The 27772-nt window shown below is 42.5% G+C and overlaps 2 protein-coding genes across 15 annotated transcripts in view; one reads left to right on the top strand and one right to left on the bottom strand.

The window, feature by feature from the left end:
• Positions 1-15447, top strand: part of MAP3K4 (mitogen-activated protein kinase kinase kinase 4) — a 94679-nt gene extending 79232 nt beyond the window's left edge. For 8 of the 10 annotated variants that reach the window (XM_033011601.2, XM_033011602.2, XM_033011600.2 and 5 more), the window contains 8 exons: positions 1484-1675; positions 2359-2429; positions 4771-4887; positions 6417-6576; positions 12761-12883; positions 13419-13525; positions 13732-13911; positions 14900-15447. In XM_033011601.2, the coding sequence (XP_032867492.2) occupies positions 1484-1675; positions 2359-2429; positions 4771-4887; positions 6417-6576; positions 12761-12883; positions 13419-13525; positions 13732-13911; positions 14900-14920 (971 nt within the window). In that variant the 3' untranslated portion in view covers positions 14921-15447. Of the gene's footprint in view, positions 1-1483; positions 1676-2358; positions 2430-4770; positions 4888-6416; positions 6577-7464; positions 7578-12760; positions 12884-13418; positions 13526-13731; positions 13912-14899 lie in introns of those variants that run through there. The other 2 variants (XR_006165576.1, XR_006165577.1) reach the window with 2 other exon arrangements.
• A 1161-nt stretch (positions 15448-16608) lies between these two features.
• Positions 16609-27772, bottom strand: part of AGPAT4 (1-acylglycerol-3-phosphate O-acyltransferase 4) — an 83453-nt gene continuing 72289 nt past the window's right edge. For all 5 annotated transcript variants that reach the window (XM_033011670.2, XM_033011664.2, XM_033011667.2 and 2 more), the window contains one exon: positions 16609-19409. In XM_033011670.2, coding sequence (XP_032867561.2) covers positions 19318-19409 — 92 coding nt within the window. In that variant the 3' untranslated portion in view covers positions 16609-19317. The remainder of the gene's footprint in view (positions 19410-27772) is intronic.

Here is a 27772-nt window from a genome sequence, read left to right as displayed (position 1 = left end):
GTTTAGGAGTCACTATAATGTAATGTCCATTAAACTAAACTAGTGCTGTAATAAAAGGTTGAATCTTAATGCTGGTTGTGAAGCGGTTTTCACAGCTTTGTGCATAGGAAAGGGAAAAAATAAAATCCCAATTGCGGATAGAAGATTCACAAGGTATACTCTCTGAGGTAGGAGTAATTAAACTTCATAAAAGTCACATCTTTTCAGTTTCTAAAAGATACTAGCAGTATTCTACAAAATGAGCACATTTATTACTAGAGGAATTGCAGAAGTTTGCTGTCCCTATTCAGTCCCCAATTATGAATTGCACAACAGTAGGAAGCACTTCCTCACTTCCTAAGTTGTCTCCCCAGTGTGGGATTTTCTTATTTTGGGTGTCTTAACAGCATGTGATCCTACATTGTTTCCCAAATTCAAGGCTATTATGGGGCTCCTTCCTCTCTCTGTCCTGCTGCTTATTTTCCTGAAACGTAAAGTAACTTCATTACTTCTGAGACTCCTATACTGTCCAGATATATGCATGCAGCTTGCTTGCATATATTCTGGCAGGGTGGAGCCTCGTGTAACATTAGAAATAAGTTTTCTGTCATGTAAAACCTGTCTCTCCTTATGTGACTCAGAACAGAGGACGAACAGCAAAATTTTTTTTCTGAAATCTAGAAGGCTTATTTTTTGTTTGAAACATAAACACTGAAGGAATAGAGTTTGTTTAAACTAGAAAAGAAGAATTAGTGAAAGCTTGAAAATTTCTAGAAAACTGCTGCGATGGGAACTGGTTTTACTGTCCACTGTGCATAAGACAAAGATTTTTGGTTTAAAACTACAGTGAGGCGGACTTAGTGTAGATGAAGTAGTATTAATTATAGGTGCAGTAGAATATATCATTTGGGAGTATTGGCATCTCCATCTTTTGGAGGCTGTTAGAAATAGGTTAGACTACTGCCTGTCAGCAGTGACAGATGTGTAATTTTTGTGCTTCACAAGGAGGGGATAAATTAAGGCCATGCTGAGATTTCTTCTGGCCTTACTCACTAGTAAGAGTTGAAGGTTGGAGTTACCTAATAGTTCTAAATTTTCAAAATAACAGATGCTGTGAGTTTTCCCAGAAACCTCTCGTATCTCTGTAGAGCAAAGTCTTACCTGTCCTTCTTTCCTTGGTGCTCTTAAGGACCCTAACGTGTTTCCAGTATCTATCAGCAGTTAGCTACAGTATACTGCATTTCATATAGTTAATTTCCTTGAATCAAGTAAGAGATGATTAGAAAAATACCAGTATTCTCATTTTACTTTAGTTTCATACGTGATTCATAAGTGATAGTTTCACGTGACTGCTAAAATGTTTTATTCTTTTCCTACATCCTAAACCAGACTCACAAAATAGTTGTCTTGTAACTCAGGTCACTTCACGTGATATCAAAAGCTAACAAAATAAACACACAGTGAATATTTATCAATCAAGGAAATTGTTCATCACTCTTTTTAGACACTACTTCCAAGCAAGCACCGATTGAAGCTGTTCAAAAGTCTGTTCAGTTGTTTGAAGAAAGGAGATACAGAGAGATGAGGAGGAAGAACATCATTGGCCAAGTTTGTGACACACCGAAATCTTATGATAATGTCATGCATGTAGGTTTGAGAAAAGTGACTTTCAAGTGGCAGAGAGGAAACAAAATTGGTACGTTCGTTATACCTTCATTTATCAGGCTAAAATACCAAGCTTAGTATTTTTGAAGGAAATCTAAGATTATCTTTTGAAATCTTGGGTCTTCGCATAGGTAATACCAGCTTTACTGAAATGCTAAAATACAAAGTACTGTTCCATCTAGGATGTTCTTTATGTAGAACTTTGGTGAAGTTTTCACTGGTCAAGTAACAAGAAACAGAGGAGGAGAAGGATTTGGTTAGGCCAATTACTTAGGTATGAACCTGCAGTTCCTGCATATGTTTAATCCTATAAAATGTTTGAGTTCTGCTTTTGGAATAACCAGAAATATGAATGAAAAGGAGCACAGACTTTGCATTTTTCTTAATTCACCGATATTATTGTTGTTCACCTCATATGATCATTCTTTCCTTTCTAGTTTCAGATTTGTGGGAAAATCCTCATATTCATGAGAATTTTTTTTTCAGGTCAGCTGTTAATGTAATGTTGTTACTTTTGATCAGCTTTAATTCAGGACTGTGAATGTAGTATTAGGTGTTATATGTTAAAAGCTACTTGAAATTTTAAATTAAAATGAAGGTAAATAACCTTGGCAAGCTCAGTTTTCAGTGTTTTTATCTTTTTGCAGTTAATGTATATGTTGCTTATTGAAGGTAGTGTAATTAATTTTTCTTAATTGTATTTTAATTCTGCAGGTGAAGGCCAGTATGGGAAGGTCTATACCTGTATCAGTGTTGACACTGGAGAGCTGATGGCTATGAAGGAAGTGAGTACTTTGTATACAAGTATCACTGCTGTCCTTGTTTTTTTCCCAAATCAAATGTGCGTGATTTAGTAGGCATTAAGGGTTTCTGAATGCTTTTGTTAGCTAACTGGGAAAGGATGAAGACAAATTGTGTCTTTATGTAGCCACATCTGCTATTATCACTTGTTCCTCCTGAAGTTGCTTAAGTTTTCTCTTTCCAGTTTACAACTTTCAATTTAAATGTGTGTAAAATGGGTAATATAGTTTTACTAATCTCATAGGAATGTTGTGAATTAATGAATGATTGTTTAATACGTGTGAACTCCCAATAAGAGAGCTTAAATTATTTTGGAAAGTTTTCTGGTTAGTGAAGACTCTGCACAAACTTATATTTTACTTGCAGTATTTCATCTCACATTTTATTCCTTTTTTTCTTCATTCCTTAGAGAAAAAGATAGGAAGTATCACATCAGATGTTTTTCAGCTTCTGTAGTTTAAGTGGGTTAGGCTGAGTCACAAAACTGCTGACTAACATGGTGGGTATAGAAAATTTAATTTTCAGGATAGAAGTAAGTAAAGCTGTGTCGGCGTAGAGGTCTGTTTTCCCTACAGCACCTTGTTTTTTAAAATATTTGTATTGTTTAGTTATATTGCATTTCTGCATCTTCAGGCAATTGTGAGCAATAACTGTTCACAACAGTTACCATGCCAGCCATTTGATGCTAGAGCAGTTACATTTTATGAGCCAGTTCTTCCACACACACAACGTGTATGTGATCTCAGAGGTGTGGAAAAGCAAGACTGCGCTTGTGCTTAACTTCTTGTACCATACTCGTTCACCGACTAATTTGAAACCAAAATACCAACACTTGAAATTTTGGTGGTGGTGGATTTGTGTTTTGTTTTTTTTTTTTTTTTTTTCCTGCTGATGAAAGCATTTCCCCCCCAACAGTAGCACTCTGTTTCTCGAATTCAAAGTTGTTTTCTAGATGCAAGTGCTTTTTACAAATTAGCATGTGTGTGCTCTTTAGCAGGAGTTTGAGTAAGTTATATGGACCTTGTTTGAAAGACACTTCACTAATAGGCTAAATATACTGTATGCTGCCTTTTCCTGTAGTATTTTTGACTTCCAGAATTATTTCACTAAGAAACATTCCCTGCCTCCCCACATTGGGCTTAAAGACAAGCTTTTTGCAGCTTCCAAATAAAGACTTTCCAGGATTTCCTTAAGAGTACCTTGGGAGAAGATTTATTTACTTATTTTTAATCTGGTTAAAACCACTGCGTTCCCCCCACTCCCCAAGAATTCTTCAGACTTTACTGTCTTAACCACAGTGTCATTAAAATCTCTACAAATTATAGTAGACAAGCTGCACTACAAATATGTAGTATTGCAAATTTGAAGCATTAGAAAATACATAAAATACTTGAATGTAACTTGTCATGTTTTTTATAATCTCCATTTATTTAATTTGACCACTGTTTGAGTACAAAGTGTATCCTGGAATTGCTACACAGAACAAAACAATCATAACATCCTAGCAACGAAAGGTAAAATATGTGCATTTACTTCTCCAGCAGTTGTCCTGTACTCAGTTAATGAAGTTTTTGCTTTCTACCAGTATGGTAAAAGTAACATCTTCCCTAATTGGCTATGTATTTTGCTTATCTTTGTGTTAATAGAAGCTTTAAATCAGTTTTTTAGAAGACTTGACAATTTTTTCCTCCATGAAAAATCCATCACAGCATGTAGTGGGAGAACTAATGAAAACCTGTTTCTTTCACCAAAACCTTTATGATCATATTTGTTCCATGCCACACCTTTTCCTTGCAGCTGCCTCATTCTCAGTGAAGAAACCCCTCAAAGAAATCCCTTAGAATCTCTGTTGATGAAGTGCCTGGCAACTAGTCTTTCTCGAATGATAGCTCTCAATGATGTTACTTTCAAATTCTCTTGTACTGTGTCTGACTACCACGTTTAAGCTAGAAGGCAAGCTTGGAAGAGATACATATGTGCACACATGTGTGTATTTATACATTTAAGTAACAGCATTTTGCTCTTACAAAGTTTATAAATCATCATGTTTGTATGTAATTTTCCAGAAATAGTTTGGTGTTCTTTTTTGTTTAAGTTTGGAGATGGAGAGGTGGTATTTTGGGGCTTTTTGTGTGATGCTGGTTAAAAAAAAAAAACCAAAAACAAAAACAAAAAAAAAATCATCAACCCAAACTTTTTGTCTGTTTTCTTGATTTGGGTTTAGGATGGGTTCTTTGGTTTTGGAGTTTTTTTCGGTGGTGTTTTCTTTTTTTGTTCCTAAGTAATTTGAAATAGTGGCAAAATAATGAAAAATCTTTCTTGCAGATAAGATTTCAACCTAATGATCACAAAACCATCAAAGAAACAGCTGATGAACTGAAGATTTTTGAAGGCATCAAACACCCTAATCTTGTTCGTTATTTTGGTGTGGAGCTCCATAGGGTAAGAAAACCTAAATTATTGGGGCTTTTTTTATAGGGCAGAGAAAACATTTTAAGAAGCTTTGGATCATGGAGGTTTTAATTGAGAACATTCTAGTTCAGCTTAATTGTCTGGATATCTCTGAACTGCAGTGTCTTTTTTCTTGTGAATGTTGAGGTCTCTGAAACATAGTTTGGAGAAATTTGTTGGAGCTGGTCCATAAACAGAGAATTGGTACATAAACAGAAATCAGTAAGTGAATAGAGTGAGTAATGCTGGAGCTATTCTATGCTTCTACTCTGTTTAACTGCTCTAAAAACAAGCTGTATCATAGATGGTATAGTAACTTTTGCATATAGATGAAGTCTAGGCAACCTAAAACCCTTCACTGTTAGCAGCAAAGATTGTACCAGTGTCTTGTTGATGGCTAGAAAAATTTTGTGCTGGCGTTTAAATCTTAATGCCAGGCAAGTGTCTTAAGGAAGCAGATCTTGCAGAATTCAGCTAGCATCTCTTCAGAAGGAAGAATGAGTTTTCTTGCTTGAGCAGAACTAATGAAGCCTGGTTTTCTTACGGAGTTGGATTCCAGAGTTGTGTGCTGAGATATCCAGCTTTTTACCACTCCCTTGCTTCCCACGTGCCCTTCCCACCTCCCCCTGTGAGTCCCGGATTGCTCCTGTATTTCTACCCGGTGAGGTGGGCTGGGAACAGGATGGCTGGTGCCTGGCTGGGTAGTGGTGTGCGGTTGTGACTGATTTGCTCAATGTGAATGGGTTGATTTGCTGCCCCATTGCTGGCTTAGAAGGGGACAAAGGCTGCTTTCTGTCTGCATGTCTTTACTTGGGGACACGACTTTGGGTGTCTGTGCCACTGGGTCACTGGTTTCTCAGGCTAGTTCTAAGAGCTTAGCATCTTTGCCATCTTTTTGTATTAATTAAGTCTAGCTGAAATTGGCTGTGCTTGGAGGCAGAAAAAGGGAACAAGAACTTAACTTTTCCTTGAAGTGAGTTAGAGTCGGCATGCTTATTTAAGCCACAGACAGCAACAAAAAACTTGCCCTCCCCAAGAAATCAACACATGATATTGCAGGAACTGGGAGAGAGGAAAAAAAACGCACAAGCCCCAAACATCATTTTACCTTTTTTCTTGTAAAGGATCTTTTTGTATTTCTGGATAACATACCTGCAAGATTTCCAAAGTGCTTTTTGGTTGATGCCAAAGTAACATATTTTATACCACCAAATATTATCAGTTACATGCAAATGATGCATTTGTAGCAATGTGTACAAGTGGCATATGTAGCAAGAGATTTTCCATAGCTGTGCAATAAAATAGATTAGCTTGAACCATGCCCAAGAGACTAGAGTTCTGAAGAGATGATTTATTAGATATTCCGTGGTAAGAGGTACTTCCATTAAAACATTACATGGTACTTCCATTACTCCTGTCACAAACAATGAAGGAGGGAAGGAACACTTGATCCTAACTCACTGTTTAAAAGAAAAAAAAAAAAATAAAACCAATGCAATCCGGTTTGGTTCCCACAACAGGAAGAAATGTACATCTTCATGGAGTACTGTGATGAGGGCACTCTGGAGGAGGTATCCAAACTGGGCCTTCAGGAGCATGTCATTAGGCTCTACTCAAAGCAAATCACGATTGCTATCAATGTACTACATGAACATGGTATTGTTCATCGAGACATTAAAGGTAATGTTAACCATAAAAGGTAATGTTGTTGTTTCAGTGTTGTAGATGGGGGGGAGTGATGGGGGGGGCATATTTGCAGGTTTAGCGCACGTTCTCTATACAGTCATTAAGTGTGTAAAGCCTTCCACTCATTTTTCAATTTACAAGATATTGGCTAGTTATGCGCTCCTTTTTAAATGCAGAACATAAAAAATATTAACAGTCGGCATTGCAAACTCATAAATTCTGCCCATGACTTACATAGTTTCTGTAGAAGTTGTTAAGATTGTTGAGGATTCATCCAAACTCAAATTTCGGTCCTTTTATTTCTAGTACTGAGTTATGTAATGCTGGTTTTCTTCTTGTTTATGCAAGAAACAGTGGTGTTTTCTGGGAGCTGACAAGCAGTGTACAGTGCTAGAGTTGCCCATCAGAACTTTTCCTTGTGATTCCCATTTTCCAGAAGAGTTTTAGGATTTCAGACAAATGGTTGATTAAGCATAGTAGTAAAAGCCTTGTTAAAAGAAGTCAAAGGGATATGGTAATATTACTTGTCTAGTGGGTTTTTTGCCATACATTTATCTACTCATGCCTGGCTCTCAGCTTTTGCTTACAAAATGAGCAGACTGGAACTACAGTAGCTGAAGGGGGGTTGGTTTTGGCATTTGCTTAAGGCACCCAGTGTCAGTCCACATTTCACATTCATTTTTCTTTTCCTGCGCCTTCCAAGAACATCCTCCATGTCTAGTTACCTTGTTTTTGTTAGTCTGGCATATTTTGCTCACCTATGGCAGAAACTTAACGGAAGGTAGGGGAAAGAATGCACACAATATGCCCTGCGAATGCTCATTTTATGACAAGGCAGTGCAACCCAACGATGCTGGGTTTCTATGTCCCTCTTGCTCACAGGGTTTTGAATCACCGCAGCAGTGTAGGAGGTTCCCAGTTGCTCTTGGTCCTTTGGCCTCGTGCTTCTCATTTGGGAAAAGAACTATCTACGATCCAGAGGCCTCCCCGCCCAGGTAGGCCACTCTTGAGTCAGTTTTGGCTTTTTTTCCTAGAAAACACTTTCCCTCACTCCCATTCCCCAGCAATCTTGCCTTTTCTGGTTCTCCTTCCTGACCAAAGGTTTCTCTCCAGTTGTGGACTTCCCTCCGTGCTTTCCACAGTGCCCTCCTTGCCCTTTACTTGATCATTCCATATTCAGGTTCTGCTTAGCTGAATTATGCTCTCCTGGAAGCTCGTTGTGATCAAAATCCGAGGCTGGCTGACAGGGATTTCTTTTGTGCTGCTCTGTGTCGTTGCTGATTTCTGGATATGTTTCCAAACAGGGTTCCCTCTCATCAGGGAAATGCAATGCAGTGAGCAGAGCTGTGTAACAGAACTGTAACATGATGTTATCCGAGGGCATTTCTGTTACAACAGGTTCCTCATACCAAATATTGAGGTGTTCCTTGAGAATAACAGCAGCTATAAACCGAGGGTCACTGCAGACACATCTATGTATTAGACCTTCCTGAAACTTAATGACAGAATATGAAGACAGACCACAGAGAGTGTTTTTATAAAGGATGCCTGAGGGTACATTGGAAGTCTCTTGCTCTCTGTCTCCTTTTATGCTAACATTACATCCCCAAGCTTTCAGGCTAACGTGAGTAAAGAAAACTCTGGTTTTACTTTTAGTTCTTGTGTAGTCAGGTGCTCTTATTTTTCTGATGGGGAAGAATGATAATACGTTGTTCAGACTGTTAAAGCTGCTTTCCTATGGAAATCTCGCTGTCAGATCACACTCTCATGGCCAGTTTGCTGCACATCATTGTAGATCTGTTTCAGCAGCAGATAACCAGTTCTTAGAGTAATTGTTTATACATGGCCCACAGCTGGTGTCTGCAAGTACCTTGTGCTCAAAAATTGAGTCTTGCAGTTCAGTGTCCACTAGTGTCACCGTTGTCATTCAGATGCTGTTATGGCATCCAGTTCTGTGAGTGTAAAAGGTGAAGCAAGACACAGCTGCCCTGAAGTCTTTTGCAGCACGTGGTAGCGAGAGCAAACTGAGGGTAGTGTTGTTGGGTGGTTGTTACACTTGGCTGCACTGGTTTTGATTAGTCTTCATCAATGTGTAAAGTAGTTGGCCTAGCATGTAGCAGGTAATTAAGTCTTTTGGGATAGTGTGGGTTTCTTTTTTTTTAACTCTCTCTCCTGGGTATTGGATTTTAACTCCTGTGGCTAAGGCCACATTTCTCAGTTATAATTACTTCACTTTTTGCAAGGAAGTTTTTCTGCACAGTGATGGAGAATGATGGAATATTTAATGCTGAAGGGAGTCTCGAGACATCTCTGAGCCCTCTGTTCAAAACAGGGCAAACCTCAGTATCAGATCAAATGTCAAATTAGGTCAGAGTGCTCAGGACCTTGTTCACTTGAATTATGAATATCTCCAGGGATGGAGATTCCCTTTTCTCTGGGACACCGCCCCAACGACTAATCTATCCCCATGGTGAAAAACTTCTTCCTGACACCACCCTGGAATTTGCAGAGGTTGCTATTTGTGTCCATTGCCCCATATCCTTTCAAAGTCTGCCTTTGAGGAAAAAGTCTGTTTCTGTCTTCTTGATAGCCTCCCGTTACACAGCTGAAAACATCAACAAATCCACACACACGCTCCTCCAGTCTTCCCCTCTTCAAGCTAAATAAGCCCATCTCTCAGCCTCTCCTTGTACGTTGTGTGCACCAGCCCTCTGGCCATCTTGATGCCCTTCTGCTGGGTTTGCTGCAGTATGCCAATGTCTGTTCTGTACTGGGGAGCCCAAAACCAAGACACAGCACTCCCAAGCGTGGGCTCGCAAGTGCTGAATTGACAAGAAGTAATCCCTGAGGTCATGCTTGGTGCTTTCTCTCTGGCAGGGAATGGCACATTCCTGAAGAGTGCTCAGATTGTGTTTTCAGAACGAATGCAGAAGACTAAGGGATTGCATCTGAAGCTTCAGTAAATCAGAAACCTGTGAATAAGATACTCAGGGCCAGGAAGTCTTCATCAGAGTTAACTCATGTTAACTGTGTTGTTAGCTCTCCCAGGATTTCTGCTATTCCTGCCTTCATGTCTTCATGATGAGCACAGGGGAAGGAAGGACATTCAACAGGACAGAGACAGAAGGCTGTTCAACAGGAGACCACATCACATTTTCTATAGTAAAAGAGGATGCTAAAGCTGATTTTTCTCATCAGAGGGTAACGTTTTGGCCTGTTTGTTTCTTGACTGAATTTGGCTGCTGTACTGCTTAAGTACTGGCTGAGAAGTGTCCATGAGCTGCCCTTCTTTGCAGAATTACGCCGCAGTCTTTAGTGGGGCTTTTGGTACTGCTCCTCAGGCTCACAGTATTTACACCAGCACCTTTGGAATATCACAATAGCACAGTTTTCACTGCACTGAGTATGTGGCTGACTTGGCACAGAAATAACAGGACATGAAACTTCAGTTTAAATGCTTCAGGTCGTCGTTGTTGTTTTCTCTAGGCAGGGTGGGGCTGTTGACATCTGCTCTTTGTTTGCAGTCTGCCCAGCAGATCTTGTGGTATAAATGGCAGTAGGGCTGTGCAGAACTGGGCTACCTCTTACCTCTGCCAAGTACATCCGATGAAGATGCTTTTGATAGTGTATGTGTAGGAGGAGAGAAGGAACAGATGGGTGCGTTGTGCCTTTTTGCTGTTTTAGCCATGGCCTCTGGTTTTATTTTGCTAATTAACCACGTAGATATGGTAGGCATTTTGTTATGTTCCCAGTAGCATTAACTGTCAAAGGTAAAAAAACCTCGAGCACAGTCAAAGTACTGCCCTTGTGTCTCCTGTTCTCTTACCCAGGTCCTGCTGGATTCTGTGCAGGTTTCATCTAACAAGGAGGCCCTTTTTAAAGACTCCTAGAATTTGGTCTTGGTCTCTGAAGCAGAGACCAAGCAGCTTACAAAAGAGGGGCTCCAGTGGGCAACACATCAGTGGAAGCCCTATTCAGCTGACCGAAAATGTCAGCAACATGAGTCTTCAACAAGTGCTGTCTGTTTCTTCATGGTGAAACTTTGGTTCATTACTTTGTTCTATTTGACAGTTCCAGGTGCTTTCAGGACAAAGGCTCACAGGACCTTTCACAGTAACATTTAGGTTAAATTGCCTTTTTTTTTTTTTTTTTTTTTAGTTTTTCATTGAAAGGGACAAACTTTAGTTTGAAAGGCCTTGTAAATAGGTTCGGAACTGTGTTAAACCAAACCATCACAATAGCTTTAGATTCAGTCAGAAGGGAGATGGTTGCACTTCAGCTCTGCCAGTGTCAGCCCACTGCAGTAGTCAGAAACCACTTTGTCGCCTTCCATGAAATTTGCATGTTGCTTTCTTTAGGCCCAGGTACATAGGTTTCCAAAACATCCTTGTAAAAGTGTTTGCTAGTGATGGCTGTTTTCCCTAAGCTCTTTGTGTGGGCTAAGTGCACCTGCTTTCTCTATGACAAGTAATTGCTTGAAAACCATTAGAAAAAGCAAAGCTGTGGGCAGTGGTTCAATCCAGTGTGTTTCTGGATTCTCTTTCTTTCAGGGAGCTGAGGGATGGTCTGCCCAGCTCCGTTACATGTGCCTGTGAGTGCAGGGTGACTCTGGACACGTGTGTCCCTATGATGGCAAACTGCACAACCCAGCCAAAGAATTCTCATCTTGAGTATGCGCAGGCACCTGAATGCCAGGAATGGGAAACTTACAAACACAGTGTGCAGAAAAGTTGTGTTCACTGAAAGTTAATTCTTCGTTCAGAACTTGTAAAAGGCTTAGAGTAATTAAAGGTTGGACTTTATTTCTGTTAATGATTTGTCTCCCCCTTTTATAGTGCAGTTCTGTACAACACCTCTTGGACTAAATAAATCTTGCTTTCTCATAGTAGTTAGAGAAGCCCTTTGAGAAGCGGGCAGAGTTTTGGCATCATTGACCTGCACTGCCTTTTTTTGACTTGAGCTTTTTGAGGATTCTTTTTATTTATTTGCCGTTAATATCTTGGGGATACCCAGCCAAGCTAACTGGAAAAAGTCATTAACTAAGAGAACATAAAACAAAGGAGCAGCAGCCCAGAATTCCTGCACTGCCCGATGTTCAAGGTGGAACAAAAGTGAAAAACTTTCGAAGGTTGTATTCAGAGGAGCCATTTTTGAATGAATCCTCTGTGTGACATGGGAAAAGGCTATGTGTAACAAAGTCCCCAGCATTTGCTTACTCCTAGAGTAGGTGGGCAGTTTTGTTCTGTGCAAACCATTCATCTTTCCTCAAGAGAGATCACAGCCGAAGCTGTATTTCTGCCAGGTGACTCCTGCAACCTACTTGTGGTTTTGTTGTGATACTTGCAGAATCCAGCATCTGGCCTGACATGTAGAGTGAGCTCCTTCTACTGTGCCTGTTCTCTGTTGGCTGTCAACTGTGTTTTGGCAGGACGTCGAATGAAAGGAAACCACTGGTTATCAAACCCACGTGGCTTGTTTTGCAGTGTTGTGTAGAGCAAGTGATTTGAAGCCAACTGCAGATTCCCCTCGGAGATTTTCAACTGCTATGGAAATTTTTTCTAGTGCAAACTGGCAGTGTAGCCAGCTATTGTAACAGTAGCCCTCCAAAAATTATTCTGGAAGTAGAGCACAGCAGTGGACATTTGGTAGTACGTGTAATAAAATGCTATAAGCTCCATTTTGCAAGTCAGCCACGATGACATAGCTGTGTATCATGTTTTGACTCAGCAGAACTGAAAAGATGGCTAGTGGGAGGTACGCAGCAATGGCCTCTGCCAGGAAGCTCCTTAGGGATGGGTGGTTTTTTGCAGTGCTACGCTGACAAGGATAAGCACTGGAATTCCTAAATTCCCGGAGGAGTAATTTCTCTCAATGAGCACGTATGGAAAGCTGATGAGTTTGCCTGCCATACTGCTCTGTTTTTTGAACACTTCTTGTGGTAAATTTCCAGTATAGTATTAACACAAACCCACCAAAAATCCCGCTGGCTAAGGGTAATGTACCCTTCGGGGAACGTCTCTAATGCTGTCGTATTCCACGCTTAATCCACAGGTAAAGATCTAAGTGCGAAGTCGGCTATTCTCATCTACTGTTTAACTTGCAAGAGTATATTGAGAAGCCCTCATTCCTCAATTCAGCACTAGTTTAACACGTTACTGTTTTTTGTTGTGTTTCCTAGGAGCCAACATCTTTCTTACCTCATCTGGACTGATTAAACTGGGAGACTTTGGCTGCTCGGTGAAACTTAAGAACAACACCCAGACAATGCCTGGAGAAGTGAACAGTACTTTGGGGACTGCAGGTGAGGCAGCATGGGCTAGGCAGATGCTTGCCTAGTTACCATAAAAGAAGATACCTCTGCCACAAGTCTGGGCTGGAGTAAAATGGTGTTTCAGGGGAAGGGGCTCTTACCGTAGCTAGTTATACACGCTTTACGTCCAGATGCCAGAACAATCAGTGAATGATGTAACAGGAGAGAGAAAGCTGTATTTGCCTGGTAACTCTGAACATGCTGGACCTTTCTGAGGTTGTACCTTTCTCTGCAGCCTTACTGAAACAGTACTGTTCTTACAGAAAAGTTGCTTAATCCATAAAAAAAAAAAAAAAAAAAAATAACTGGAAGGATGTACTGTATCAGCATTTTCACTGTCACTTTTCAAACTGGAAGACAGTGTCAAAACCAAGAAGCCAGCAAATGACAACACCTAACAAGAAAAGCTGAGTGTTAATTCATTACAGATATATTAAAAACCATTTAGTTTGCCCTATTAATCACTTAATGTATTCTGTTCTTTCTGCTGGTATGAACTGATGACATCATACGTGTTGTTCCAAAGCATACATGGCTCCAGAAGTAATTACCAGAGCTAAAGGAGAAGGGCACGGACGCGCAGCAGACATCTGGAGCCTGGGCTGTGTTGTTATAGAGATGGTGACCGGCAAGGTAGGGATGTTTGCTGTACTGAATGAGGGCAAACTGTTCTTAGCAGTTTCTCTGCAAATTCTGGTGCCGCTCCCAGCAATTTGTCACACTTAAGTCTGCAAGAACTGGGGTGGGTTTTAATTTCCTGGGGCACAGAAATACATGCTCTGTGGCATAGCAAGTTCCTCACTGAACCTTGCACTTAGCAATGCCCTTACCTGTTGCAGAGGCCTTGGCATGAATATGAGCACAACTTCCAGATCATGTATAAAGTGGGGATGGGTCATAAACCTCCTATTCCTGACAAAGTGAGCCCCGAAGGGAAGGACTTCCTTTGCCACTGCCTGGAAAGTGACCCAAAGATGAGGTGGACGGCCAGCCAGCTCCTCGATCATCCATTTGTCAAGGTTTGTCTCATGGCTTTGGCTACGAAGGATGTAGGTGGGACTTGGAAACAGCATTTATAGTTGGTTTCATCGTTTGCAGCTTTGCTGCAGGGCTTTGTATCCCGGTGGGAGGCTGCTGTCAAGCTGATGCTGTCCAGAAAACAAAGTTTAGTAACTTTTCTGAAGCACGTGTGATGTTGCTAGCATACATTTAACTAAAAGAACCTGGTGTGCACCATGCAATAAACTTTCACAGCTGTTTTGAAATGCATTATCTTTATGTAAAAAATTATATTATCTTTATGTAAAAAAGACTCGCTAAACTTCAACTCAGTGGTAGTTAACTGGATCTGAAGGGATCTGTGCCTAAAGCTTCGGCAAGTACATATGCAGAGACTTCTGTAGTATAGGGTTCCCTCCATAAAAAGTGAAACAAGCATGTGTCTGCAAACTCCACCATCATTCAGTGCAGGGTTCTGCTTTTCTCTGAACTTCATACTTCACATTAAGTTCATATTGAATGTGTATGTGGCAACTGGCGTAACCATCTGCAGTTCTTGCACAAACTATGGTTTGATTCTTTGGGTTAGAATAGGAAAATATTCACAGCTACAAATGTAGGTGTATTAGTAACTTCTTTTTTGAAGAAATAGGAGCAGAGTAGGTTACTGAATTCTGTCCCATTTCCCAGCAGGAGGTTGTTCACTTTGGTGTTGTGGGCCAGTAACTGTGTCTGGGCCCATCGTACCCACCCCTCTCGTCCGTGCAGCTGCAGCCACGTCCCACCCCTCGCAGAGGCAGAACGCTGCTTCGGGCACCCGAGTTGCGTGGTGACAGTGGCAGTGGCAGCGTTCACATACAAACACCTGTCACTCCTTATCTGTCTAACAAGGGAGAAAGAAAGAAGAAAGCTTCAGAGGTGTTCAGTGAAGGTGCAAAAGCAGCTTAGCGGTTGTCATCTTCTTGCTGCAGCAGGGAGACAACTGAATTAATTGCCTTTTGTCCACAGGTTTGCACAGATGAAGAATGAAGTTACTCAGTCTCTGGCCTTTTTTATTCTGGCAAGATATCTTTTAATCACTACTGTATGTAATATTTACATAAAGACTGTGCTGAGAAACAGTATAAAAGTTGAACTTACGAAGACTGCACAAGTGACCAGCGTCACTTTCTCTGCTGCTCCTGTATGTTTTACTTGGCACATGTTGCTCACGTGACAGTGTCTGCAAGTTGGAAGAAGCTGCATGTTTCAGTGAAAGTGCCATTACTACTGTATATGGACCATACCTTTTTTGTTCTTTCTCCTGTTTCTCATTTGATTGAGAACTGTAATGTTAATATGTAGTATTTTTGAACTCTTTAGGTTCAGAAAAAATGCTGTAGTGTTACCAGGCGTTATGGACCTTGTTTTTTAAACTGTCTGTTGAGTGCACTGACTGTGAACTTTTACTGTTTTTTTTGTTTATTTGTTTTTGGCAAGCTTCAGATTTGTTATGCACAAGGCTGATTAATGAAATTTTAAAAAAGTTTTTTCTCAATAAATGGTTTATTTTAGGAGTCGTTTGTGAACGGTTTTTCTTCTGAAAATACGTGTGGGATTCTGTCACATTTTAAACTTTTTTCAATGCTTGTTTAAGACTGCTAAGCTAACTTAACTGAAATAAGCTTCTCTTATATTGGAATTGTCAATGTTTGTCAAGTTCAAGATGGGCAGTGTCAGGCGTTTCTTACACAAGTGATAATAGAATTAAGGTCGCCCCCTTCATCCTCTCCTGAGGAAATAAGTGATGTGCAATTCCTGACACTGCCTACTATATCAGGGATGGAGTCATGGTCTGAAGTAATGAACACAGAGTGGCCTGCATGCCATTTCTGTGGCCAAGAGGAGAATCAGGTAAGATTATTCTGTCTGGCAAAACCAAGAACTTACTGTTAGCTTTTTAAAATGCATTTCTGATCCTGGACTTTGATTTCCCCACCGCCTCCTAATTGTCACCAGTCTCAGAAAAGGGACAGAGGTTAGAAGCAGTTAACAGTTAGAAGAAAGAGTCTCCAACACTTGATCTACTGAGAGTTTTGTTTGACTTGCTGTTACTAACAGATGACTTAAAACTGTTATTTGTAAACATTACTGCAAATCTACATATTCCTGTTACAGCTTTAGACCTTAAAATGGGTAACTTATAAAGCAGAGAACTGACTTCTAATATTTGGTTTTATCCTGAAGTCCTGGCTCTTCTTAATCCACATAGCCTTGGCTTGCTACAGGTGTGGGGTAGCTTTTAGCAGGTGGACGAGCTGTTGAGAAGGTATTGCAGAATCAGACATGTAAATCTAGAAAAGCACAAGCCTCATTGTGCAGGTCACCAGTGCAGTGTAGCGAGCCTATCAAAAAATAGAGTGCTGAATTTAAACCAAGACTTTCCCTTCTCTCCAGTTCTCTATTTTCATTTACGGTACGAGGGGAAGTATGTTGTCATCCTCAGCAACAGACTATGAAAGTACCTGAGGTAAAAGTCCCCCTGGCCTGCTGTGTGCTTCACTTTGTGGTGTATTGGAAGTATCTGAGCAGCCTGTGTCCTCATTTGCCTTTTTTCAGGTGCCCTTGTACACAAACAGGACCTGCAGACAGCTTTTAGGAGTCAGGATAAAGGTAAAAAGTACACTGTTACTCGTTTGTTGTTGCTGACCAAAAGAAGACTCCATTCACTGCACCTCAGCTTTTTATACTTTTTTATTTTTGTATAAACAAATGTTAAGACTACTTTTGTTAAGGCAGTTGTAGAACATACAGTTGTTGTGGGGACAGGGGGCAAACACTGCTTCCTAATGACGCATGTCATTCTGTAATACAGTGAACTGGACTAGTTTAACTTTGGCAAGTACCATTAAGCTTTCTGTCTGCCCGTGACTGCTGGAAGGGCCCGGTGGTGCAATCTGTGGGCCAGGACTTTCTAGAAGTGCTTAGGAGGACGGATCTAGGAGTGGCATGTTTGGCCCTCAGCCTATTCTAAGGGTTGGTCCCAGGGAAGTGGGTATGAAATGGTCTAAATGCTCTTTCAGAAGTATTTACATGTTTGGTGTTTTCCTCTGGGAGAAGTGGCACTGCATGCAGTTGGAGAGGAAAGGACTAAGATTCCCAAGGAATGTTAAATGTCTCCCTACCAGCACGTTAAATCAATGGCTCTCTAAAAAGGCAAAAAAAGCTCATCTCTATCACTACATGAATAGGTATTTGCTGCTCAGGACTACTCTGCCCTGCATACAGGGTTCATTCTACCACCCTGAGGAAAGCCTGCTGTACCTGCCAGGTAGGGGCTGCAGTGAAACTCTAGCTTGGAGGGAGCTCTTCTGCCTCCTGCCCCCACCCACTTGCAGAGTCCCAAAGGCGCCTTCAGGCCCGATGCATCACCCTGGGACCCTGGACCTTCAGACAATACTACAGGTTACCGTACTCGGGTTTCCACTGTTAAGACTGTTTTAGCAAATAGAGGGCGGGGCGTGTGCTTTATTTAGCAAAAGAATAGCTTTGCAAGCATGGCAGTATTTTCTGATCTCAGGCTGTATTTCATGTGTTGAAAAACTGCACTAAAGCCCAAGTTGACGTTCATGACATCATACAACCTATCCCAGAAAGCTTCAGAACCTAGGGAATGCATGTGTACACAGGACAGCTGGGGAAAAGCACCCCCAAAACTAGGCCCTCACACTCCCTGAGGCCTAGTCCTTCTTTCACATCGTACATTTTATTGCGTCTGCGCTCAAAAAACTTCTGGCCCATGCTAAAAGCTTTACTACACCTGCTCTTTAGATGCTGCTTATTAAAAAGAATAGTTTCTAGATGATCTCCTATACTGAACAGCAAATACATATTTCACAGAATGATTCATGTTCTGGTGCATTAGCCCATTTCTTATGGCCTCAGTTTTATTATAGGAAAAGAGAAATGTTTACACCAGCTGCTAGAACTAAGACTGCTCCCTTTCTTCCCTAGACACACCCAGGCTGCGGGTGCCTGGACTGGCCTGGGTTAGGCCTCTATGCAGTGAACACGTGCCAATAATCCTCAGTGCTCACCATCAGTATCTTTAGATTGAAAGAGATGGGGGATTTTTCAATCACAATGGCTGGTAGTTGGCAGTCCCCTCTTTTTCTTGTCCTTTTTTTTAAACAAGCTCTTTTTAGTGACTTGCATATCCTTAACTCCTGAAGTTTAAAAAGAAACTGAGGCTGCCCTGGAATCAGTACCAGGGATGTCAGATCAAGAGTTTTCCCAAGGAGCTCGAGTCTTGTTTTATTTAATTCAGTAAGGATGTCAAAGCAAGTCCAGCCAGCCATAAAAAACTAAGCCATACCACTGTCCTAGGTCTCTCTCCTACTGCCCCTCTTCCCTCCAGAAGAAAAGTAAAAGACAATTTAACTATTACCTCAGACTGACGGTTATGAGGCACCATGTAAACTACTTTATCAGAAAAGATAAGCAGATTGATTGGGATCACAACAGTATGGGTGTGGGGCATAACTGCTAATGCCTTGTCTTTGCATTACTTAGTTACAGCATGTCCAGTTGTTTTGTTTCTACCATTGTTAGGAAGGCCTAGAATTTTAATCAGTGTTTAAAGCTGAAAGGAATTTTATTACCTCAGTTTTTCCAATCTATAAAAGGCATTTACTCTCAAAAGAATTACAGGTTTCAGATATCCCTCTGATGTCTTGCCTGGGGAAAGATGTAACTTGGCTCTGCTCAGGCCACAAGGCCAAATTCCACTCCAGGTTATGCCCTTGCAAGGCTCTGACCTAACAAAGTGGGCCCTCAGCTGGGGTCTGGCTGAGGTTGCAAGAGGCCCATGCAGTGCACACTGTGGGAATAAGTTTTAGATGTAGCAAAACTCTACCAGCAGTTCTGCCAGTTCAGTAGAGCTGCTTCAGTCCAATACTGAAATAACCAAGCAGAGCATCTTACTGTATTTAAACATTGACAGATTATGGTGGTTAAACTGTTAATGTGTGATCTACACAACTATCAATTTTAATCATCTTGTAACAAATCTTCTGACATTTATCCATTCCTTAGAGCAAGTTAAGAATGATAAAGCCTGCACCTCTGGTTAGTTTCCAGGTAGAGTCTCATCATACAAGCACACTGGAAGTTTTTTTTTTTTAATTTCAAAACTTAAGTCATTTTTTAGGAAAACAAACCAACCAAACAAATGCAAACCTGTTGTGGAATATATACGGAGTGCATCTTTCAAGCATGTCATCCAGCCCACACCCCCCGAGAAAAATAACAGGAGCACAAATTCAGATATTCATGGCAAGTGCTCACCCTACCCTTCCTCTGATCTCATTTGAAGGACCATGATATTCACTTAAGAGTTTTCAGAAGTTGCATTTGCTCCCTTTGGATTGAAGCAGTCTCTGAAGGTACTACTTTTGTTTCTGCTTGTTGTCGTTGTTGCCATAGGTGGAGCCCTTGTTAATTTCTGTAACGCCTATCATCCATCTGACACCGACAGAAGCTGCAAAATGAATACAAATAAAAGTTAAAAGCTGCTTGCAGACAACGACTGAAGATCTGTACAGGTGTAGCATTCTGAAAGACACTAAGAGTGCTCTCAGCCTTACAGCAGCAGGGTGTTAAAGGCAACTACGGGTGCTACCCATACGTGACCTCTGAGGAAAGGCTCCCCCCTCACCCTCCACTCAAGTACTTTTGCCCACGGCATTTTAAGGAAGATCCTCAGTCCCTGGCCTCAGGCTGGGCACCTTCGGCGAAGGGGCTGCATGACCCAACACGGGTGTGAGTGGCCCAGGCCTGCCCTGCTCAGCCCTGTTAAGCCTTGGACAAGGCTGGCTGTGAAATGGGGGTGCTTCGGGGCTGCTGCTGTTACCTGGCTCCCCAGAGTCGAGTGGCAAGATGTACTAATGTACATTGACATGTACACCGGGGAGGTGGGGCAGGGGAGGGGAATGCTGCTTGCTTCCAACAGCCCCTATGCTTGGAAGAGCACCAGCAAATGTAAAGGCACTTCAGATCCTGATAAACTAAAAAATGTAAGGTGTGACATTTTTTAGCTACAGCTCATGAAACAGTCCATTATGTGAGGCCAGCATAATTTAAAAGATTTTTATAATTGATTTAGCAGTAATAATTTACCATGCATGAGATTTTTTTTTTTGTTTGTAGCACCTGAATTGACAAACAAGTTAAATGCAACTTAGTCTAAGCCCTCCCCCGCACCCCCTCACAGTTTTGTGTGTTGGTTTTTTTGTTTGGTTTGGGGCTCAGCTGCCCAAAACTTATTATTCCCCAAACTTCTGCTCAGCTACTGCACACGCATCCAGAACTGCCATGCTTCTTTCAGGCCTAAAGCTACTTGGAAGTCACAAACACCTCCCCTCTGTGCAGAATGCTTTTTCTAAAAAAAAACAAAAAACAAAACAAAACAAAAAAAACAACCACTACCCCACCCCCCCCAAAACCCAAGAAAGCCACAAACCTCCCATAAGCCTCCAAATCCCAGTTTCTTCCTGACTGATGGTAAAAAGGCACAGTGCTGTGAGATGCTATAAATGTCTCATTCCCATCAGTCTTCACCTCTTTAAAGACGACCCTGAACAATTCCTCACCAGCTAAAGGACTTCTTAAGGTCAAGTCAGAGCCTGAGATCACCAAGAGAATCCAGAGGCTTCATACCACTACCAGGCACCTGCTGCAAACAGCAGGGCTGATACAACAGCCCATGTCCTGGCTTTTGCTTTTGCTGCTCTTTAGCACAGGCCTGGGAGAGGGCTGTCAGCTGGTAACCAGTGCTGCCCTGTGCTTTACCACTTGCTCGTCCACCTGTAGCCTGGTGCTCCCACATCAACAATACTAAATCATCGCTTTTTTAAAATAGCTTCTTCTCTGAACCTGTTCTGAAGTGGAGCAGACTATCGAACAAATGTTGTAAGTAGGGCAACCTGAAAAAGCTGAATATATTATTTAAGTAAGAAGATAGGCCAGAAGGCAACTCTGCAGAGAAGGACCTGGGGTTCCTGGTAGACACCAGCATTGTGCCCTTGTGGGAAAGGAGGAGGAAGTTGCCCAGGGCTGCGTTGGGAAGAGCATTTCCAGCAGGTCAAGGCAGATGATCCTTCCTCCTGCTCAGCACCGGTGAGGCACAACTGGAGTGCTGGGTCCAGTTTGGGCTCCCTGGTACAAGAGAGACACAAATGTCCTAGAGCACGGCCAGCGAAGGCCACGGAGGTGATTAAGGGAGCGGAGGGAACATCTTTCATATGAGGAGAGGCTGAGAGACCTGGGACTGGAGAAAAGAAGCTCAGCGTGATCTTAACAATGTGCATAAACATCTGAAGGGAGGGTGTAAAAGCAGATGAAGCCAGGCTCTTCTCAGTGGTGCCCAGTGACAGGACAGAAGGGAATGGGCACAAGCTGGAACATAGGAGGTTCCCTCTGAGCATGAGAAAAAAAGGAAAGAAAGAAGAATCTTTACTGTGCTGGTGGCTGAACGCTGGCACAGGCTGGCCAGGGAAATTGTAGTCTCCATCCTTGGAGATACTCAAAACCTAAAACCTGATGAGACACAGCCCTGAGCAGCCTGCTGTAGCTGACCCTGGTCTGAGCTGGGGATTTGGCCAAGATGATCTCCAGAGGTGCCTTCCCACCTCAGCTTTTGTATTCTGTCTGATCTGCTTGGATGAAAGGCCCTGCCCATTTTGTTCTTTCAGAATACCAGCACTTGAAAATAAACCAACCGGCTACAGACGTGTGTGCTTTGTACTATGCCAGTAAATTCAGTGACAGTTTTTAGAAGCGCAAGTGGTCGCCGGATACCAGAGGGGAGCCCCCCCCGATGGGACAGGGCGATGGCTGAACAGCCAGAGGCGCGGTGGGGAAGCTGGGCTGCCCGCGGGCATTACGGCTGCCGAGGCAGCAGGAAAGCAGGGCCCCCTCTCTCTCGCAGGCAGAGCAGGAGGGGAGGTGGCTCCTAGGCAGTTCGCCGTCACTTACGCTCCGCTGTTAGTCCACAAATGTAAACGCACACCAGGGACAAGTGAAGCGTTTCACAAGTGGAAAAGAAAAAAAACATCTCTGACATTTAAATGGCGATATGCTGGGGAAGACGAGAGGAAGATCCAACATGCAGCCTGGGATCATAACATAATAATAAGCATGAAATCATTAAGACTTTAACCAGAAGGGATAGAAACAGCATCTGGAGATGGGCACAGGGCATAAATAAGAGCAGCTGTTATAGCAACCACACAGCACACTGGGGATTTCATCCAGTCTGAGGAATGCCGCTGCCTAGACAGCAAAAAATACCTAGTTCAGCAGTTCAGATTTTTTTTTTTTTTTTCCTTCTCCTTTGCTCCCTGGCAGAAGCTGCCACTGTCCTGTCCTCATTTCACCCTGCAGCCCTCAGCACCCTGGGGAAGGGGAGGTGCAAGGAGAAGGGACTGATCCTGTTTGCCAAGCCTGTGGAAGCAAAGCTGGGGTGCCTAAGGGGTTTCCCCCTGCACGCCCTCCCTCCTCACCACAACTCTCCTGGAGGCTCAGTGCATACCCTACCAGTATCATCGTGTTTAAAGATTTATTCTGCTGTTGTTTTAAATACAACTGTAGTAATGGGAACGTACAGGTTTTTTACTACAAGGACGGGGAGAAAGGGAGGTCAAGCAGGAATTGTGCCTAACTTTCATCAGCTGTAAGAGTTTGAGCCCGCTCTGAGAAAAGCAGGAGAGAGGCTATCTGCTGAGGCATGCCTGCGCTGCTCCATGGCAAACTACAGAAGGTAACTGAGCTCCTGCCGTCTTTCTGCCCATCATTACCCACCAGCCAAAAATTGCAGGAGGTTGCTGAGGACCTGCTCTGCCTGCTAGCGGGGGCTGAAGGAGGGCTGAACTAACACAAGTCAACAGAGCCAGTGATGGAATCTCTTTCCTGGAACATATTTTAGCTCCAAGAAAACCACCACCCCCACACATAGTACCACATCCCTCAGCAAAATCCTCAGAGCAGAGGATTTCCACCTTTTCTCTCACACTTCGGGATTTCTCCTCATCTGTTGCCTGGGGTTTTTACCACACAGCAAGTGCTATAAAGCAGCACAGCAGGTGGAGGTATAAAAATTTCCTACGTATAGGCTGCTGTACACCTAAGTTATATAGGTTATACACTGAAATTAAGTTTTGTACAATTAAAGCTTATGTGAACGGTAGAAATTGCCACTTAGGGCCTATCTTACACACTATAAGAGAGAAGAAACAAGCAAGTAATAAAAAATACCAGTTTTAGGCACCGGGCTGAAAGGCCAAATTGTCTGGTAGCTCCGCCAGCGGGCAGAATCCTACACACTGTTTGTATGCTCCTGCTGCTGTAAAACTTATTGTAACACTGCTGGCCTGTGTTCTCCTCACCTTCCACTTATCTCACTTCAGGTGCATCAACAGTCTGGCTGCCCAGACCACATCATGCTCTGACCCTCCTGTCCACATTCTGCACTCAGACACTGTCCAGTCACCCAGGACTCACTCACAGTTTGTACTGTGATCTCTGCAAACAGGTTATCTAAGAGCACCGTGTGCATGATACAGAACAGACATACAACAGCTCCTGCAGGGTCAAAGTTGGCTCATTACTACTACTTATGCTTTGGCTCAAGTGAAATACTTTTTTCGCCTATAACTGATACTTAACTGCTGGCTTCATGCCATAAGCCCAGATACCATCACGCTTTTAGCATTAGCCAAGTAAGAGCTACTTCTTCATTTAAAAATCAAGAGAAGCCCTCTCAACTTTTGCATACAGAACCAACAGTCCCCTTTTAACTGCTGGTGACAGCTCTATAATAAAATACTTCTAGAGCATGAAGGTTGTCCTCTTCAACACAAATTACCAAAATGTGAAAGGCAGCCTAACGCTGGGTTCTTTGGAGTCAGAAGAGATTGAGGAAGCAGGAGGAGGGGAGAAAAAAGAAGCTGCTGTCAAATGCATATCCTGACATTTGACAGACTTGCTCACTGCTTTAACACCAAAATATCAGCCCCAAGTTTTAAATAGCAGTTGTGAGCTAAGTACATAAATCTCTTGCCATGTGTCCTATGAAACTAAAGCCAGTTTTCAAAAGAGACTTTTGTCCCTCAAACTGCTTGAGCATTTATCCTCTGGAGCAGGGACTGCCTTGTATTAGTTCAAGTAATATCACAAAGGGGTCCTGGTCCCAGGCTGATAGTTAGGTAATAGCACAATGCGATGACTGTAAGTATAAATAGCTAAACTGCCTCCCAGGAAAGCAAGAGGGGATGTCTCAGCATTCTCAGTATAAAGAGGAGACTTCGATTATTTAGGGCTGAAAGTAAGCTGAACCAGCAGAGTTATATATACATTTTTCATTCCTTGGATCTGAGAGTTAGGGTCTGAGGTATTATAGTGCTTTCACTCCAGCTTGACCACTGTGAGGCACTTCTCTTATGGCTCTTTCCACCTGAACAGCCAGTTACTTACAAGCCAGTAAGTGTTTTACTGGAGAGCACAATTAGCAGACACTGTCCAAGAGACAAATGACACTCTGGAAACAAAGCAGAGGGTACCAGGCAAAAGGACCTCCAAGTTCCTCTGCTCTTTCCTATCACAGAAGGTTTATGCATCTCTTGTGCACCTATGCTAATAAAGGTAATGTTATCAGGCACTGAAATCTGCCCTTAGAAACAGCAACCTACTTACAAGGGGCTATTAGGGAGGGCAATAAGCTTCCCAAGTCTGGAGCATGAGGAGAGCTGTCAAACTGCCATATGAAAAAATAATATCCCAAATGCTACCTGTGCTGCTTCAGTTAATGAACAGAGGGAAGAGGTCTACTAGGAGCAATGTGAAAAGGCAGTTTTATCATCTGATCACAGTGGTAAATAAATCTCTCTGACTTACAGCAAAAGCTTCCTTTTACATTGTTATGCCACCAGGTACCAGTTATTGCTCACGCTGGAAGACAGCAAATACAACCCTCCCTGCTTTGCTACAAACTGGGTCTGCCAGGCAGACAGTTCCAACTGGCACCAAGAGTCACAACCCCCCAAGGTACGTTTGTGTTCATCTACTGCTACCTCCCAGCCATTGCTGAAGTCACTTGAGACCTTGCCTAAAGGTGGAGGCAGAACTACAGACTAAAATCCTGGTTGCTCCTCTGTCAGAAGACGGCTGCATCACTCCCAGGACATTCATGACAGAGACAGCCCTCAGGATAAAAAGCACCGTTTTGAGAGAACAGCCCTGCTACAGAAACTCAGCTATTGGCTACAAAAGTCAATGTGACAGCTTCAGCTGAAGTTGAGATGCTTCCACAGAACCAGACCGATGATTCCCAACCAGCAGTAACACTGCTTTTAAAGGGACACAGTAACACAGACACCGACTACGATGTACTAAAGACACTATCGCTCTTTAAGCGAGTAATGACACATCCACTTTTAAGTGACCAGGAGCTCTGCTTTTTGTTTGTTTTTACTGAAGGCTGAGCTTCCTTCCACTTCCAGAGATTCTCCTCCCTCCACAGCTTCACAGCAGCTGCTGTCTGCTAGTAAGTGACAACACCATCTTTCTTTTTGCCTGCTCATCAGCGAGAGGTGGCTGGCTGAGTCTAATCAGGCAACAGCCTCTATTCCAGGCAATGTGGTACCTTCTGCTGCACTGCAAATCCTGGCCAATTACAAGCACTTTGGGTTTGATCATCCCAGGTATTTGGAGAGAGAACAGAGCTGTTGCTAAGCGCAGGGGATCTTTCAAAGGCTGCAGAGAACCGCAACCTGCACCACCCCACAAATGCAGTGGGTATGTATGGGGCAGCAGTGCACATCGTGCAGTGGGCTGTTAATCTCACCGTTCTTAATGTGGTCCTCAGCTGTGCTTTTGCAGCCTGGGAGCTCATGCGTTCATTTTGGCAGCAGGCTGCTGCTGTAGTTCTCCGTTAGCTCCAGCGTTACAAATAACCTGAGAACAAGCCCTTTGGATTATCACTGCATTCAGAAAAGGACTCACAGCAGCTTGCTTATTAATCTTTCCTTGTGGCTAAAAGCAGAAGAAAGCTAAGTGGGGAATAAGACAGCAAGAAAAAAAAAAAAAAAAAAAAAAAAGAAAAAAGGGGCTCTTTTATGGTCCATTCTTAGTAGCAACATATACTTTTTTTTTTCCTTTATAGGTTCCTTCCCTCACTTCCTGATAGAGAGAAGATATGAACTAGTTGTCAAGGCCACTAATGGCAAGACAGTATTGGACTTAGGGTTGGGGGTGAAGGGTGTGGTGTCACTTAACTAAATTAATAAGGCCTAAATCAAGAAACATCACAGATACCACAATGCCAAGCATTAAAGCGTCCAGCTCTGATGTTAAAATCCCGAAACCCTGAATTAGGCAGTGAGGCTCCCCGTGCAGGGTACACAGGCACGAGGCGCTCTGGAATAACCTGACCAACCAGCCTGCTGAGTAGAAAAACTGAATTAAGAGGAAAATGCTGATGAAAAGATGAGAATTTTAAAAAATTTTGTGATGGCTAAACTTCAGTGCCCTGTTAGGCCATCGTTCCACAGCCCAGCACCAACCACAGACTATGTCAGCATTTCTTCCACAGGTAGAACAAACGCCCTCCTGAGTGCTACTGCCAGGGACGTAGCTTCTGCAATGCTGTCACACCCCATCCCGCCCACTGCTGTATACTCATTTTGAACTAGAGCACAGGGGAGACTGACTGACATTTCTCTGCAACTGAAGGGGATTTGAACCTCACACCTCCCGCTGCTGAGGAGCACACCCCAACCATGGTGCTCACTCTTTGTTTCCATCCTATTTGCTGGTCAGAGAAACCGGGGGGGGACCCTATTTGTGCCTTCCAACAAGCAAGGTGGGTGAAAAAGGTGCTTCTAAGTTGTAGTAATTGCTCCAAAAAAATTATTATTTCTCCAGTTCTCTTTACAAGAAGACTCCACAGCAGCTTCCACAGAGTTTGATTTGGTGGGCACTTTCTGAAAAAGAATATTGTGTGCCTACCACATCAAGCTCTTCACAGATGGGCAAAAGGACATTAGTTAATTCATCTTGATCAGACTAGCATGGGACCTGCTCAAGATTCAGACTTCTGAGAATGCAAAGAAATATTATGCATTAGGAACAACTTCCTAGGTAGAAAGCTAAGATGCACTTCTGAGACAAGAAAATGCTCTGTGTTTTCCTAGTTCCTCTGTGTTACTATTTTGGACATAGCTTTTTAAGCTAATTCTAATATCTCTGCATCCACGTTCACTCAAGAGCCAGAAGGACTGTGATGTTCTGTTTCTGTTTCAAAGGGTTTTTGCAATATACACAGACATTAAGGTGATGAAACCATGAATACATGTGATCGTCAGTACAGCAATAGGAAATATTTGCTTTATAAATATATGGCTTATTTTAGAAGGAACTTATTCTTCAAACAGGCATCCAATATGCCAGAAAAGCAAAGACACACAGATATGATGTAGTTTGTTAAACTGACCTGCTTTCTGCTTCCATAAAGGACACCAAATGAGATCTTCCTGCCTTTCTGTGGGCCAGCTCCTTGTTTTGTTTTCCTTCCTCCTCTTAAATAACATACTAGTTATGTTACTTAACTACCAGAGGAACTGTAGGGATCACCTGTGATAGTCTATGCCCTGTGCTACACAAGTCAGAGTAAATGTCCACAACAAGCTGTCCTTCAATCACAAGTTCATGGATTTCCAGTGGGTGACATACCAGACTATGATCAGATGAAAGAATTCTCAACAGAATAAATTTTCCTAGAGCGTCTTTCCTAGGCATTCAAAGTGCAACCCAGCAACACACTACACAAGAAAAGAAAGCCTTTTGTAG

Source organism: Tyto alba, unplaced genomic scaffold (genome assembly GCF_018691265.1).
Source record: "Tyto alba isolate M040663 unplaced genomic scaffold, T.alba_DEE_v4.0 Super-Scaffold_22, whole genome shotgun sequence".
NCBI classification, from domain to species: Eukaryota; Metazoa; Chordata; class Aves; order Strigiformes; family Tytonidae; genus Tyto; species Tyto alba.
This window is presented reverse-complemented; position numbering and strand designations above follow the sequence as displayed.